Below are 18036 nucleotides of genomic sequence, written 5' to 3'. Positions count from 1 at the left end.
CCGTGGGATATGAGTTTCTGAAACTCATTCGTCAGTCAATTCGTCAGTCAAAATGTCCATACGATAGTCACTTTTAACTTAGTAACATTCCAAGTGTCAATTTTCATGTTCCATAAGTTATTCTACAAATGATTAGATTAAAAACACACACACACAAAAAAAAATGCTCATAGACTGTGTTAGCCGATAAGAAGCTTTTTCACAGCATTTACTATACCTTTGTCATCCAAAACAGAACAGAATCATTAAACAAAATTATTATTTGAAAACAAAAGATATTTTTGACGATAAAGAAATGTATAGCCATAACTATACGTCATGCATTTGGCAAGCAGAATAAAGGAAAAATGGACTGCATCCGTTCTTTACTTAACCTTTTTTTCGGAATCTATCAGAGAGATAATTTTGTAGAGAGTCATTATCTTCAATATACATTATGACAAAAATAATTATTGTGAATATAATGTTCAATAAAAGTAGTATTAAGTAGTAATAAAATAAAATAAAAGTAGTTGTACTGTAAATAACGGAAACAGCTGAGAATCAACTTCAGGAATATTTGAAGCTATTCATAGTAATTTACAGTACTATTCTATATACCATGGTAAGAAACCTCCAATGGATTTTTCCTACAGACACGCTCGGCGTACCAAGAACATTTTAGGCTATGAATTTTTTTTTATAAGAATCCTGTTTCTAAATGGTTTTAGACATTTACCTCCTGGTGTTTACCCTTCCCCCCAGAAAATAACCCCTCGGCGTTAAATTCGCTAAAATACACCACTCCTCCCGCAAAAAATACCTCACACGTAAAATACCCCCCCCCCAAAAAAAAATAACCCCCATCCCAAAGAAAATACCCCCTGCGAAAAATACCCCCAGAAAATGACCCTCCTCGGAAAAAAAACCTCCGTGGAAAATATCCCTCCCACGAACCCAAAAAATCTCCACCCGGAAAATAATCCCCCCTCCAAGGGAAATACCCGACGGAAAATACCACCCCGTTGAAAATAAGGCTTTACAAATTTGAAAATTTTAATCGAGCAATGTTTTCTTAGTGTTCGTAGGGGAAAGGAATTTTGGTTAAGGTATTTGAGTGATACACCACTCACAAAAGCTTACGCTGTGTAAAACCCAAGAACAAGCCAGTTTCTTCGTTAGCTTATTTCAGCTCAGCCTGAGACGAGACAAAGACAAGCGACAGAATAGATGGGAAATATATTATTTGAACTATATATTTGCACATAAGGTGGGGGGATATGGTATTTGGACAGTTTAAAGTCAGAAAACAATTCTTAGTTCACAATATACAGAATAATTGTACCGAAGACATTTTGAATGCAGACTCGCTCTACTTTATCCTCCCCCCTAACATGCAAATATATAGTCTAAATTTGTTTAAAAGTAACGAAGAAACTAACAAAGAAATCGTTTTGTTCTTGAGTTTTAGACATCGTAAACTTGAGTGAGTGGCGTATAATACACAACTACCGGAATTTTTCATGGAGGGAGAGCCGGATTTTCCGGTAGGTCTATTATATAAAATGATCAGAAATTAAATGAAAAAAAGTTTTCAGTTGAAAGTAAAGAGCAACATTAAACCTAGAACGAACAGAAATTATTCCGTATATAAAAGGGGTTGCCTCCTACTCACGACCTCGCTATTTACGCTAAAGAATTTTTTCTTTAGAGTTTTTAAGCAAAGCTTATTATTCTACTTAAACGGCATCGTGTTTTAGGAATCGGTCTTAAAGAATTGGAACAAAAGTCAAAACTTATTAACTAACTTATATGCTATTAATTAATTAAACATTAATTATTTTCATTTACTATCTGCCCCCTTTACTTAATTTCAAGAAGAATTAAACTTTATTAAATTGCAAAATGATTATTTCCGTTAGATTATTTATTTGAAACATTGCAACCCCTAAAGTTTCTATGCCCGGGGCACGTGCCCCCTTTATCTCTCTCCTAAAACCGCATCTGCAAGATACAATGTGAAAAAACTCGGAAAATAAGAAATGAAAATGTAAGAATAACTAATAAATGTGTATTCAAAAAGGAAGTGCTGCCCACGTCCCATCAAGGATATCCTGAATGGGTATTTGTAGGTTATTGAGAGTACTTGGCCTATTTTGTCAAGAAGATGTGTTTTTGTAAAGGATAAAAATTGCAAACAAAATTTATTGAAAAACTCCTTAGGTGGCATCACAAACGTAGCTAGGGTTTCTCGAATATTGTTTTGTGTGCTTCACGCAGCAATAGAGAGAGATGTATTTATTAACAAAAAAACATGTAACACACAGGAAAGTCCGGAGAGAGTCACAAAATACCTAGTTAAAAATATTATTTTACCGTTCAGTAATGTAAATAATGCTAAAATAAAGAAAAAGAGTAAAAAAGACTACTACTGAAAAAACTATCAACCACTCTGACAATAATCAATCACACAAAACAACTAGCATACTAAAAAGTATGCTTCAATGCAGTTGCGACCTAGACCACCTGGAACAAGTCGTGTACAAAAGAAATATCAAGATAAAAATAATTCCTTTACCCCTGAAATAAAAGTACGATGGCTTGCAGCTTAAAAAGCAAGGGGCTACAAAAAATGACCCAGTGGTACTCCTAAGTTCATGATATGAACTATCAGCATTTCTAGCACTTGAAACATTAAGATCTTGATCATAAGTAAAAGTGTTGTAAAAAATAGGGATTATCAACTGATTCATACATATATGCAAGGAAATGGCAATCTGATAGTCGTGAATTTATGACACGTCTGTCAACTTGTTCTTTTTAAAAAGATCACGAGCACGGACTTCATCAGAATCATCAAATTCAGCTAATTTATAATGAAATATAAAATTTTATAATGAAATGAAGGAAAAACGGATTTTGTTGAGGAAATATTAAAATTCAGAAAATATATTTATAATCATATTGTACACAACTAGAAGAAAAGGCAAAACCAAGAAGAGCCAAGTGTCATCCATAGACAGAATAACATTAGTTTCTGTCACGTAATATTTCGCTCGATCAATTAAATAATGAAAAGAACGGGTCCCCGAATCTATCCTTGTCAAAACTATTTGTTTCTTCTCAATAATTAAATAAAAAAACAAGTTTTTTAAAATGAAAGTAAGGAGCGACATTAAAACTTGAAACGAACAGAAATTACTCCGTATATGAAAGGGGTTTTTCCTCCTCGACGCCCCGCTCTTTACGCTAAAGTTTTTTATTGTTTTAAAAAGTAGAGTTGCGAGAAAGAATCAAACTTTAACACAAGGAGCGGGGTGTCGAGGAGGAAAAGCCCCTTTCATATGCGGAGTAATCTCTGTACGTTTTAAGTTTTATTGTCGCTCCTTACTTTCATTTCAAAAAACTTGTTTTTTTATTTAATTTCTGAAAGTTTTTGAATTGATGCATGTCTGATTTTGGCTCTCCGTACATAAATTATTAAAATGAAATTTGCATATTAAGTCTTTTTTGGCTAAATGGCTTTCTCTTAGTTTTGATTAGACGATTTTGAGAAATAAGGGGTGGGGAAGGAGGCCTAGTTGCGCTCCAATTTTTCGTTTACTTAAAAAGGCAATTAGAACTTTTAATTTTTAACGAACGTTTTAATTAGTAAAAAATATACGTAACTTAAGAATTAACTTACGTAACAAACTTTTATATTCTTATATTTTTGATTATATATATGAGGGGGTTGGACCCCTCGTTAATACTTCGCTCTTCAAGCTAAATTTTGTTTTGTCCCGATTCTTTAAGAATGACCCCTGAATCAGAAAGGCCGTAGAATAAATAGTTGAAATTACCAAAAATAATTTAGCATAAAGAGCGAAGTATTTATCTCCTCCTAACCTCGCTCTTTATGCTAAAGTATTTTTATAACCTCTCATATGCGTAATAATCTCTGTTCGTTTTAAGTTTTAATGCTTCTCCTTACTTTCAATTGAAAAAACTTTTTCATGTTTATATTTTCATTGTTTTATTTTAATAGTAATTCTAGAAAATCCTGCGCCCTTTTCATTGAATTTCTCTTCCCCCATGAAATATTCCTCCATGGAAAGATCCTCCCATATAGCCCCCTCCCCTGAACAGCACGCCCAAACCAAAAAAATCCCCCCTGAAAACGTCAGTACACTTCCCAGTAACCATTACTGTATGTAAACATTGGTCAAAGTTTGTAACTTGCAGCCCCTCCCCCAGGGACTGTGGGGGGGGGTAAGTCAACCCCAAAGACATAGTTATTACGGTTTCAACTATGCGGAACAAAATGGGTATCTCAAAATTTTGATCCGTTGACTTTGGGAAAAAATGAGCGTGAGAGGGGGCCTAGGTGCCCGCCAGTTTTTTGGTCACTTAAAAAGGGCACTATAACTTTTCATTTCCGTTAGAATAAGCCCTCTTGCAACGCTCTAGGACCACTTGGTCGATACGATGACCCCTGGGAAAAAACAACAAACAAACAAACAAATAAACACGCACTCGTGAATTGTCTTCTGGCAAAAAATACGAAATTCCACATTTTTGTAGATTGGACCTTGAGATTTTTTCTATAGGGTTCTCTGATACGCTGTATGTGATGGTGTGATTTTCGTTAAGATCCTACGACTTTTAGGGGGTGTTTCTCCCTATTTTCCAAAATAAGGTAAATTTTCTCAGGTTCGTAACTTTTGATGACAAATACTAAATTTGATGAAACTTATACATTTAAAATCAGCATAAAAATCCAATTCTTTTGATATATCTTTTAGCATCCAAATTCCGTTTTTAGAGTTTCGTTTACTATTGAGCCGGGTCGCTCCTTACTACAGTTCGTTACCACGAACTGTTTGAAAATGAACTGTTCTGAACCATCTGGTATTGGTTACAAAGATACGGTGAAAACCATTTCAGGTCAAAAATTTTATTTACAATTGATTCTGGAGCTCAATTAATTTCTGAGAAGTCACCCTGTCTGCCATTTTTCAGGTCCAAAAAGGTTTGATGTGTTGGTTATGTAGACTGCGCAAGAGGCTACTACTTAAGATAAGATCTAACTGTGACTTGATTGCAGAGGCGCTATTTGGGGGGGTCAGGGGTGGGCAAATGCCCACCCCAGATTTTCCAGGGGGGCCCAAGGTTTCACCACAAAGGGCTCTTTGCTGGTCATAATACTCCGTTATGTCTAACATAGTCCATTCTGTCCAATTGATTTGAAATTACTGCACGCCTGTTAACCAAAGAGCGTTGACGACCCTTGGGGTAATTACGCTATTTGCTATTAATTATTGTAAACTTTGAAAGTAGGTAAGATACAGAATAAAATTCTCGAGTTCTGTCAAATGCCCATTTCCTAGATGGTTACGCGACACGAAGTGGGTCGAGGGGGGGGCGCAAGATGGAGTTTATTCCCACCCCAAGATTTGGTCCAAATGGCGCCTCTGCTTGATTGTTTCCTAAGGTAAATTTCCCAAGAAAGAGTTATAGTAAAATGGAGGAAAAACCGGTTTTGTTGAGGAAATGTTAAAATTAAGAAAACATATTTATAATCATATTGTACACAACGTGAAGAGAAGGCAATGCTTAGAAGAGCAAAGTGTCATCCGCAAAGAAAAAACATTAGGTTCTGTCAGGTAATATATCACTCGATTAATAAGACAATGAAAAGGAGGGGTCCCAGGATATATCCATGTCAAATCCGAACTCTTCTTCCTTCCTTCTCATAAAAATGAGCCGTTCTGAACCATCTGGTATCGGTTACAAAGATACGGTGGAAACCATTTCAGGTTAAAGCTTTCATTTATGATTGATTCTAGAACTCGATAATATCTGAGCAGTCACCGTGTCTGACATTATTTCAGGTCTAAAAAGCTTTGATGGGCTGGTTATGTAGACTGCGCAAGAGGCTGCTACTTCAAGATAGCGAATAAATGAGAAGTCAAAAAGCCCCAACGTATTTTGACAATTTTGCTTACGACGGAAAGCAACGAACAATTCTATTCTGCTGTATGTAGTGTAGATATGAGTTCTAATGATGTAGCGCCCTTACTTCAAAGCTGAAGGAACCTAAGCCTTTAACATTATTACTTAGTTAACATTGTTATTGTAGTGTAATTATAAATGGTAATAATGTATAATGTAATAATAATAATAATAATAATAATAATAATAAAAATAATAATAATAATAATAATAATAATGTAATAATAATGTAATAATAATAATGGTAATAACAATAATGTAATTATATAATGGTAGTGCAAAATTGTAACAATGTAACATTGTTATTTCAAATATAAGCCCATGAGCTACATCTAGACGAGCTGATATAAAATAAACCATCTGGTTTATTAAAAGATGAACCATCTGGGACCGGTTACAAAGATATAGTGATAACCGTTTCAGGTTAAGACTTTTAACTACAGCCGATTCTAGAGCTTAAATAATTTCTTAGTAGTCACCGTATCAGCCATTTTTTTCAGGTCCATAAAGCTTTGATGTGTCGGTTATGTAGACTGTGGAAGAGGCTGTCACTCTACGATAGCCTATAAATGATAACTGAAAAATATCCCCATGGATTCTATCCTGCTGTATATAGTATAGATTTGAATTCTTATGGGATAGGGTGTCTGAAAACAAGCTTTATTGTTAATATTAAAACGAGTAGATAGGTGAAAATCGTCTCGAAGGGTATTTTATTAAGAGAATCTACCATTTCATTATAAATGTGTGCTTGTAGCATGTTGCTCCTTTTTGATCACTGATAGAATAAGTGAAAGAGGAGGAGGATGCATCCTCCATACGTTTAGATTTACACTGGCCATAATTATGATAGGCAGTAGCTGTTAATGATTGTAGAATATGATTACTGACTTTGTAATTTTGTCCTTTGAAATCATCATGATACTGATTAGAACTATTTTTCGGCTTCCACCGGTCTTGCCTCCACATCAATCATTGTCCGCATTTCCGACAGTCTTAATCTGGAGCCACATCCTACAAGCACACATTTATAATGAAATGGTAGATTCTTTTAATAAAGTACCCCTTGAGACGATTTTCACCAATCTACTTGTTTTAATATTTACAATAAAGCTTGTTTTGAGACACCAGACGTCACTCTATAAGCAAAGCGGTTTGATTTCAATAAATAAGTATTTGATAGTTATGTGGCTTTTACAAGTCCTTTAAACAGGTAGTTTGACTGGAGCCAGAATATTCATCATGAAAAGAAGCTAAGTGGTGTCAAAGTTACCAAGATCGTTAAGTGACCCATAGCATTTTAAAAGAAAGCCTTGACATTCCAGACTAAGCTAATATGATATCATAGAAAGGAGAATTCTTAAAAGGTGGCCAAAGATACTTGGAACAAAACGGGACTAGGATAGATTAAAAGTGGCAGGGAGTCGATAGAATTAAAGTTGTTTTTCCATGACAGGTTAAGGTCTATCAAAATCTTGACTCTGGGCAGCAGACTGCTAATTTTGTACCCTAAAAATTAAAGTATGCAAAAAAGGATGGTGATTACTTCACTCTTTATGAAAATACATAAAGTAAATTAGTCTCTACCTCTACCACAATCTATTCTCATCATTTCTTAAATTTTCGAGAAAATTACAAAATAGTAGTTTTTATTTCTGTTTTATGGGAGCAAAAATGAAGATATATAACTCCAAGAACACTTTTTCCAATTCTGTTTCCTCCTCGTCTTTGTCGCCGGTTTTCTATTGGAGGTAGAATCTAAATTTTGCAGTTCTATTGTGTCTACTAGGTTTTACTGCGAAAAACTAGTGAATTTCGCTTTCGCACACTGTATAATAGGTCGTGTGTCAAAAACTATAACAGATAGTGTAATTAACACTGCAGTGTTGAACTCGCTTGGTCAAGATTGAGCAGGTCTTTCCTTAAGATGACAACCAGTTTTTGTGTAGATACAATGTTTTGGCAAAGGGTACCCAGAATATTTGAAGCATAGTTTTGCTAGGTTTTCTCAGGTATTTTTACTTTATACCAGTTTGTCTAGATGAAGCTCATGGGCTTGGATTTTAAAGATGTGCTGACAGTAGGACTAAGTAACAATGTTAAAGGTTTAGGTTCCTTCAGCTTTGTGTCGAAATTTTACTTAAGTTGTGTGTTATGTTCATATTGGCCAAATTTGAACACGCTTTTATGGCCTTTCAAGAAAATTTTTTTGAACACCTTTCAAAGAATTAATCTTCCTTTAATCTACCTTTTTTACACCTTTAAAGAATTAAAACGGTAAATTGAAACGGTATTCGCAGTGTCTTTTAGTTTGTCAGTCTATATTTTCTATTGTAAAACAAAACCTAAAGACAAGCAGTGCCTTTAATGGTAAAACAAAACCAAGCCAAGCATTACACCTTCAAGTGAAATGTAAAAGCAACATTGAGGTATAGTTTTATGTCAAATTATCGACATATTCCTCTAATCACAAGATTGATCATTATCATTAACTCTACACATTTTGATTGCTCAGAAAAAAATTATTAGATATTCTAAATTCTTAAGACGGGTTTTGATGGTCCCGTACGTTGCCCTATGTTATTTTTGTGTACCAAAATTTCGAGATAAAACAAGAATTTGTTAATTAGCAGTGAGGGAAGGACACGATTTGAACTAAAGCTTGTGAAGTTGTCATAAATAAAACGATGATTTTGTTGCTGAAGGTCTAAATTTGGTGTTTAAATTGGAATTTAACTTTTAAAATACATGCCAAGTTCTAATAGTTTGTCAAACGACAAACTGTCACGAACCATGTTTCAGTACTTTTTTTACGTATTACCCTCAGGTTTCACCACCGGCGGTCTTTTCATCAGGTATTGATAGGAACAATTGTAGCTTATAATAATGCAAGAGAGATTGTGTAAAATTGGTCATAAAGTAGCAAGGAGAGCAGAAATTAAATCCTTTTTTTTTGAAACGGTAAAGTGGAAACTAATGCTACCATATGTAGGCTACATTAAAAATTTAGGAAAATGAAACATTTATTTTGTTATGAAAAATACCTTCATACGCAGTAGTGCTGTTTATGGTTATAACAGTCAATAAGTTAAAGAAAGGGTAATTGTGGGAAAAACAGGCTAAAAACGCACATCCTCAAACAGCTTCAGCAAGTGTAGTTCACCTTTGGAGGCGTAATTGTCTTTGAGGATAACCAGATTGTTAAAATTTTAGTTTTATGGATGAAAAGTGCAATAAAATTCAATTAATTAGTTTCGCTTATTTATTTTCACCGTTCAACGTGGTAACACCGGTGAAATTCGATATTGCTTTAAGAACATCATAAAAAGGAAGATAAGTATCAAAAATCGTATTTTTCTGTCGTGGCTAGACCTAAAATCAAATCAGGGACAAATTTGGTATTTTAACGGCCTTGGTATTTCAAGCCAAAAAATTAGTTGCTTCTGACTTTATGCAGGAGAAAAAATATGAAGAAATAAAGTAGAAACAACAGGAAATGCTGCAGGCAGCTATAGAAACTACATGAAATAATACGACAGGAAATACTTACAAAGGATAAGGCAAACCTGGAACAATTGGATTCTCTGGAAGAAATCCAATACTTAAGTCCCCACATAGGTTGTTAAGACTAAGGACTGTCCCTCCAATATTTGATTCACCTATTCCTGAAAAATAGGGCTGTTATAATCATTTAATATCTGTTTAGTTCTTACTTAGCCAATTCTCATGTAGATTTTATAAAAAAAAATTTTTTGTTAATCTTTTAAACAAATTTCAATGAGCTCACACAATTCTCCAAAATATTGCATGGTACCCTATCAGCGCCATTCTCAAATTATCAAATCTGAAAGATTCTTAAGTTAGATAGAATTTTCGGATCTCACCGGAATGGAACATATTTAAAAAAAATAAAACGAATTAAGAAACGAATTTTCAATGCTCAAAAAGAGTTACTTTGCATTCATCATGTTCAAATAAATACCAACTATTTACAGCTACTACAGCTGTAACTAGCTTTTCAGCTCCTAAATAATTTTGCGTTAAAAAACAAAAACAGCTTATCTTTTAAATTCATTGACCCTTGCTTTTGAGGAGCCGTTGGTAAAACTAACCTGTCTCACGACGGTCTAAACCCAGCTCACGTTCCCTGTAGGTGGGTGAACAATCCTACACTTGGCGAATACTGCTTCGCAATGATAGGAAGAGCCGACATCGAAGGATCAAAAAGCGACGTCGCTTTAAGCAACTAGGAAAATAAAGTCAAACATTAACGTGAAGAGGGAGGGGGTCAAGGAGTGGATAGTTCTCCCTGATTTTTGGAATGATTTCTGTTCGGTTTGTGTTTTAAAGAATTTTTTTACTTCCATCTAAAAAATATTGTCTTCTTTATTTCATTTTAATTCATTTTTAATAGCATAAAATGATTACTGATGATTAATCAGTAATCATCTCAACATTCATTTACTTCATAAGAAAAAGAAGAAATATAGATATTTGTAGATAGAGCCTTTACAGCACTGAAACACATTGAATTTAATCAAGATTGTACCCTTTGGTGGGAGTTTAATTCCTATTTCCGAAATCATTATGTAGTAATAGAGCAAGTTGCAACCAGTTAGAAGCAGTTTGATCTAAAGTTTTCTTAAACGTGAAGAAGGTCTTCTTCTTTTATCCCCCGGCCTTTTTTTTTTATTCAAGTTCAATTTTCATAAGAAAATGCTTCGAGATTTATGATCATCCCAGAAAATATGTACTTATCTACTTATTTATTAGGGTGGGAGGGGTCTGAATCGTCAAAAATTAATTGGCCACTAGTAGTGGGAAGCATCCCTGGGAACCATGAAGTAATCAATCATTGTATATAAATAGGAAGATATATAAATAGGAAGATATAATTGAAATTTCAGTGATAGCCCCTGATTGCTCTATCTACCCGTTCTCCCAGCTCAGAAACTTCCCTGGTGGCAATCAAAACTCCCCCTAGTTTCGCATTTGCACCATTTTGCTCATACTAATGTGAATTTAGTCTTTCATGTGACAGAGACTAATACTTTCTGCAACAAGAAAGGGTCTATAACACCCCCTCCTTCCAGCACCAATAACACTGACGTAGTCCATAAATATTCCCAGTAATTGAAAGGGGTTAGTTGAGTAACAAGCAGTTAGGAAATGGGCACAATAGCAAACGTTGTAAGGCTTAAGAATACTCCCTTCACACAAGTGAAAACCCACCGACTCTCCCCCACAATGGCTTATGGGCAATCATAGATGACTATATGATCTTTGCATCAAAGCTCAAATAAAAGAACTTGATCAAATGAATCTTTAAAATAAATGTCTGTGTTCAGTTTAATTATTTTTGCATCAAAATTACTGTCCCTTTTAGGAGCCTTTACTTCTTTACTTCTTAACTGAGCAAACATTCTTAGGCCCGTAACTTGTTTTGGGGTAATTCAAAACTTAGTGAATTTTTGGAATCAACAAAATAATTTGATTCTTTTGATATATCTATTACCATCAAAACTCCTTTTTCAGATTCCAAGTTAGAATCAGCACGATTCAGACCTCACTTACAGTTGGTTGCCACGAACTATTTAATATATAAAGAAATGAACATGAAACCCAATCCCCAATTAAACGTGGGGATTCCCTGACGACGCTCAAGATACTTCTTCACCATTGGTACCTTTAAGTATTAAATAAAAAAATACTTAAAAAGGCAACTAGAACTTTTAATTTTTAACGAACATTTTTGTTAGTAAAAAATATACGTAACTTAAGAATTAACTTACGTAACAAACTTTCATAACCTTATATTTTTATTATGTGTACGAGGGGGTTTGTACCCTCGTTAATACCTCGCTCTTTACACTAAATCGTAAGTTTTGTCCCAATTCTTTAAGAATGACCCCTGAATCAGAACGGCCGTAGAATAAATAGTTGAAATCACTAAAAATACTTTAGCATAAAGAGCAAGGTATTTATCTCCTCCTAAATACCTCGTTCTTTATGCTAAAATATTTTTAGAACCCTTCATATGTGTAATAATCTCTGTTCGTTTTAAGTTTCAATGCTACTTCTTCCTTTCATTTGAAAAAACTTTTCATGTTTATTTTTCATTGTTTTCTTATAGTAATGCTAGAGAATCCTGCGCCCTTTTCATTGAATTTTTCTTCCCCCATGACAGATTCCTCCAAGGAAAGATCCTCCAACATAGCCCCCTCTCCTCAGCCCCACCCCCAAACAAAATAAAATATCCCTGAAAACGTCTGTACACTTCCCAATAACCATTACTATATGTGAGCACAGGTCAAAGTTTGTAACTTGCAGCCCCTCCCCCAGGGATTGTGGGAGAGTAAGTCATCCTCAAAGACATAGTTATTATGGTTTTCGACTATGTTGAACAAAATGGCTATCTCAAAATTTTGATGCGTTCACTTTGGGAAAAAAATGAGCGTAGGAGGGGGCCTAGATGCCCTCCAATTTTTTTGGTCACTTAAAAAGGGCACTAGAACTTTTCATTTCCGTTAGAATGAGCCCTCTTGCGACATTCTAGGACCACTTGGTCGATACGATGACCCCTGGGGAAAAGAAAAAAGAAAAAAAAAAAAAAAAAAAAAATAAACACGCACCCGTGATTTGTCTTTGGCAAAAAATACAAAATTCCACATTTTTGTAGATAGGAGCTTGAAACTTCTATAGTAGGGTTCTCTGATACGCTGAATCTGATGGTGTCATTTTCGTTAAGATCCTACGACTTTTAGGGGGTGTTTCCCCCTATTTTCTCTAATAAGGCAAATTTTCTCAGGCTCGTAACTTTTGATGGGTAAGACTAAACTTGATGAAACTTATATATTTAAAATCAGCATTAAAATGCAATTCTTTTGATGTAGCTATTGATATCAAAATTCATTTTTTTAGAGTTTTGGTTACTATTGAGCCGGGTCGCTCCTTACTACAGTTCGTTACCACGAACTGTTTGATATGACTGATACATCTTTGATGATGCAAAGAATTGTTTTTCCAATAAGAAGGGAGATATTATCCTAGAGCAGCCTATATGCAGGCTTAATACAAATGAAGAAAAATCAGATATTAAATTATACATCCTCTCTCCCTCAAGGCTCTTTTCTATTAATCTGAAGGTCCATGGAGAGTCAGAAAGATATGGCACAAAAAGCCCTTTTTGAGGCATTTGCTATCCCTTCGCTCCATTTACACAATGACACACGGCTTCATTGTGTAAATGACACATGATACACAATTATACATAACTGTGCATAATTTGATCAATTATCAAGGGAATAAATTAGATTCAAAAAGCTTTAATATAAACAACTATTTCAGCCCTTTGAACTACTGATACAAATAAACTGATACAAATGAACTACTAGATACAAAAGCCCCATTGTATGGATTGCTGTTTCTGAAACGGGGAAGTTCAGTTTACAGAATGTTGATAAAATCTCAGCTTTTAAATATATTTTGTATCAGTAAATGATATAATATCAGTTTCTTATAGTTATTAAATGGAATGGCAATCTCATCAATTAGTAAAAATTTTGTCTTCTTTGGGGGGAAATTATAGTTTTTAGCTAAAAAATATGAGAAAACAATATTTTGCTGTGACACAATCTTCTCGGCTTTTTAAAATGGCACTAGTAAATCTAATTTTCTGTTTAAATGAGGAGTTTCAAATTGATTCAATACAAACACTCCTGAGTAAAAAAAAGGGTAAAACAAACAAACCCATTCGCAAACTTCCTTCTCGACTAAAATACGAATGCCACATTTTTGTACATGGTATCTTGAGACTTCCACAGTGAGGTTCTTTGATGTGTTAAATTTAGTGGTATCGTTTTCAGTAATATCACTTGCTTTTTTGTGGCTAATTCCTCCTTTTCGGAAGAGCTGGTAAGTTTTTACATGCTTACAGATTTTGATTATTATTTTTAAATCTGAAGAAATACACATGTGTAGAATCACCATTAAAAGTTGATTCTTTTGCTTTAGATATACATTGCTACCAAAGTACCTTTTTTAGAGTTTTGATGACTATCAGTCCAGGTCGATACTTCTCATTTAATCGCAATCTTGTGTTATACAGTGTTGTATGATACATTGGTAGTTAATATGTAAAAAATTGTTACTCACTGGTTTATTTCCCAAATTAGCCTCGCAAATTTACTTTTCGTTTTTAGTTTTTCTGTAGTATATATTTTTCTTGTTAGGATTTCATGTGAAAACTGACATGGACAGAAGGAACTGGCTGTTTTCTTAAAATCAAACTTTTATTTAAATTCCGTAGCAAAAAGCAGCTGACGATTAAAATCAGTAAAGAAAATAGAATGATACTCTAAACAGCAAGTCTGGCTTTCAGAAGATTTGATTAGTTCTTAAAAAATTATAAAAAATAACAATAAAAACTTAGATAAAGCTAAAATCTGGACTTTGTAAATTAAGATTTTCTGCTGGCCAGCTCAATTGTAAATCTGTTCATATGAGAAACAATCCAATACAGGTACATACCCCATTGTTCTTTTGTACTCGAGAATCTTAAATCATGGTTAAATAATATAGTTTAAATACAGCAAAGCAAATGCCTATAAAAACAGCATTTGTCTGAAAGAAAGATTCGTAATGCAACACTTGCTAAATTAAAAGAATTTTCTAGTTCAATCATGCATGGACTGATCAATTAAATCCTTTGTTTCATGAATTTTGTGAATTACCCCTGTTTAAAAATACTTTTTAATTGACTTGATTATAATAATCCTAATAGTCTTTATTTTTCTTGCCTTATTGGCCTCAGTTAGTGTTTGGTTTCATTAATTTTCTTTTTAATTTACTAATCCTCCCTAGAAGTTGCGTTAAGGAAATGCATAGGAGAAATAAATATGGCATCGAACAGTAGAAATATATTTCTATGGCTGAATATGAGAAATTGAAGGGTTAGGATTTTCATACTTTTGGGAATTGGCACATTCAGGCTCACAAACAAAGTTTTAGGCATTATTGAGAGTACTTAGTCAAGCACATCTGATATAGAATGTACACGACGTAATAAAAATGAAATGAAAATTTTCAAAATATTAAAACGTAAATGGAAACATTGAAAAACAGTAAAAGAAAACTGAAGAGACAGTGAACTTAGGGGGGGGGGACAAATTGTACCTGATAAAAGCAGACAACAACACAACAATAGAAGTGAACGTTCCCGCTGCACCTCCGGATACCCTCGTCATCGAGACAAAAGTGAGAATAAATAGCTTCAAAAATGAAAACAAACATCAAAAGATGAGGAAAAACACGAATAGTTAAAAAAATACAATGAACCAACATTTCGTAAACTATAATTGTTGTTTTAAACACTTCGAATGTTTATTCATGCAACAAACCTCTCCTATCTTTTGTCGTCAGGCTCAATGAGCGTACGAGGCCCATAGATAGGAATTTAGGCAGTAACGAGAGCACTTAGTTGAATACACATAAGATAGACCCAACATTAAATATGCCTATAGCGATTAATTTTTATTATTTGCGGCGTTCAATAGGCAATTACTATTACTGGATTATATTTAATAGCTTTTATTGAGACATATTAAATTAATTATTTGCTTATTGTGTGCCAGAACTCAATAGCTGCAATTCATTCTTATATTATACTAGCTGTTGGGGTAGCGCTTCGCGCCACCCCAACACCTAGTTGGTGGGGCGCTTCGCGCCCCCCCCAAGACCCCCCGCGCGCGTAAGTCGTTACGCGCCATATTAGTTACGCGCCATTGTAGTTGTGTCCCTGTGTCCCACCTGTGAATAGAGATAGATATATATATATATATATATATATATATATATATATATATATATATATATATATATATATATATATATATATATATATATATATATATATATATATATATATATATATATATATATATATATATGTTTTTAACTACGTAAAATATGCGAATATACAACATTCTTCGCTGTCCCATTGTCTGTGCATATAAATAGATTGCCAGGTTTACTGACTCTTGAACATGCAACATTTAATTGTCCATGGGAAAAACAATCCGTAATCAGATCTATACCTCATTATTCTAATGATGTGTCCCTGTGTCCCAGTCGTCATTTATATTCCCTGTGTCCCGGTCGTCATTTGTGTCCCGGTATCCCAGTTTGTAATTTCTTTTTGAGTGTCCCGGTCGTCATTTATATTCCCTGTGTCCCGGTGTCCCGGTCGTCATTTGTGTCCCGGTCTGTAATTTCTATTCGAACAATCCCTGTGTCCCGGTCGTCATTTATATATCCCGCTTGTGCCCCCGGCGTCCCCGTTGTAGTTGTGTCCCTATGTCCCGGTCGTCATTTATATTCCCTGTGTCCCGGTCGTGATTTGTGTCCGGGTGTCCCAGTCTGTAATTTCTCTTTGAGGTTCCCGGTCGTCATTTATATTCCCTGTGTCCCGGTCGTCATTTGTGTCCCGGTGTCCCGGTATGTAATTTTATCAGTTGACAAACATGACGTCAGTCGACAAACAACTTCATGACGCATACAGCTCAATCCTTATAATGACGTCAGTCGACAAACATGACGTCAGTCGACACACAAACATGACGTCACTTGACACACACACACACAGACAACTTATTTTTATATATATAGATTATCATTATAATATATATTATATATAATTATATTATATTATATATAATATAATTATATTATACTATATTATTATTATTATATTATATTATTATATTATCATTATATTATATTATATTTATATATAATTATATTATATATAACACTATAATATATATTATATTATCTTATATCATATTATTATTCTAGATAGAAAACTCTTGGTGCATTCGTGTATTAGCAAATATTGTCTATAGAACGGTTTACTCAACTTAAAAGCAAAGTGGATAAATATTTGAATGGGCTTACCTGGACAAAGTGTTTCTGTTTGAATGTAAGGCGGCTTTTGAACTTTCGGTGGAATTCGTTTTGGAGATTCTTCAAACGCATGATACCCCTCAGGTAAGTCTTGACACCCGTATTGGGAAACCAATGGCAATAAAACCAATGAATACTGCAAAGATCGTTCACTCAAACTCAAATAAAATAATTTAGTTGCAGATAAGCTGAAAGAGTAGGTTGAAGACAAGCATATATACAGAGGACTCCTTGAGCCCATTAACCTCCTAAGTCTCGTGAATTGTCCTAACACTTCCCATTTCTTGGCTGTCACGCCCAAATATCACATCTGATTATACTCCTGAGGTACACGTCGAAAACAGTTTACGGCCCAAACTTTTAATTACACTCTTTTAAGCCATTAACGGTTCTGTAAGTTTACTTGTAGACAAATAAAAAAAAAACATAAAAGATTTCATTTTCTCCGTCATTGGTACCTTAAGGAAATATTTTTAGAATTCCAATGATTGAGTTACGCGCTAGTTTAAACGATATCCAAGCGGCTCTTTAGTAGGGCCCGACCAATATAGATTTTTTTTTAGTCCGATACCGAAATAATTTGCCGATAAATTCCCGTTTGGAAAAAATACTCAACTAAAGTTTACCCCCCCCCCCCCCAACTCTCATATTCGTACTCAAATGTTTCTCCCTGGTCTATTAAATACCAAGGAACAGCCCTAATAATTCACTGTGAATTCCTAGAATTAGACCATTGATAATAATTGCTAGATTTGTTTACTTTTTCTGATCAACAGCTTCTGAGCGCAAAAACAAAATTACGGATATTTTCAGAAGTGACAAATAAGAAATTGATTATTCAAAGCCCAAATTTCAATAGCGGGACTTTGAATTTTAATCATTCACATAAATGTGAAAAAATTTACATTTATATGTTGTGGTCTCTTAGAAACCAATCCATGCTAGGCACTTTGGATACAGGAGGAAAGTTAGATTTTTATGTTTGGAGGAGGAATTTAAAGAATGTGTTGACAAAATCGTCCGGTATGCCGATAAACATGAACGCACAAGGTAATTTTTCCAAGGTGTTGACACGTTGCAGTGACACCTTGTAACTCCACC

General features: G+C 34.3%; 1 protein-coding gene across 3 annotated transcripts in view; it reads right to left on the bottom strand.

The window, feature by feature from the left end:
- LOC136032860 (uncharacterized) overlaps window positions 1-18036 on the bottom strand; it is a 116622-nt gene that overhangs the window by 35398 nt on the left and 63188 nt on the right. For all 3 annotated transcript variants that reach the window (XM_065713272.1, XM_065713273.1, XM_065713274.1), the window contains exons 2-3: window positions 16927-17071; window positions 9524-9638 (exon numbers count right to left, since the gene is read on the bottom strand). In XM_065713272.1, the coding sequence (XP_065569344.1) occupies window positions 9524-9638; window positions 16927-17071 (260 nt within the window). The remainder of the gene's footprint in view (window positions 1-9523; window positions 9639-16926; window positions 17072-18036) is intronic.

This window comes from Artemia franciscana, chromosome 11 (assembly GCF_032884065.1).
Source record: "Artemia franciscana chromosome 11, ASM3288406v1, whole genome shotgun sequence".
Taxonomy (NCBI): Eukaryota; Metazoa; Arthropoda; class Branchiopoda; order Anostraca; family Artemiidae; genus Artemia; species Artemia franciscana.
The sequence above is the reverse complement of the archived record's forward strand: the minus strand, read 5'-3'. Positions and strand labels throughout refer to the sequence as shown.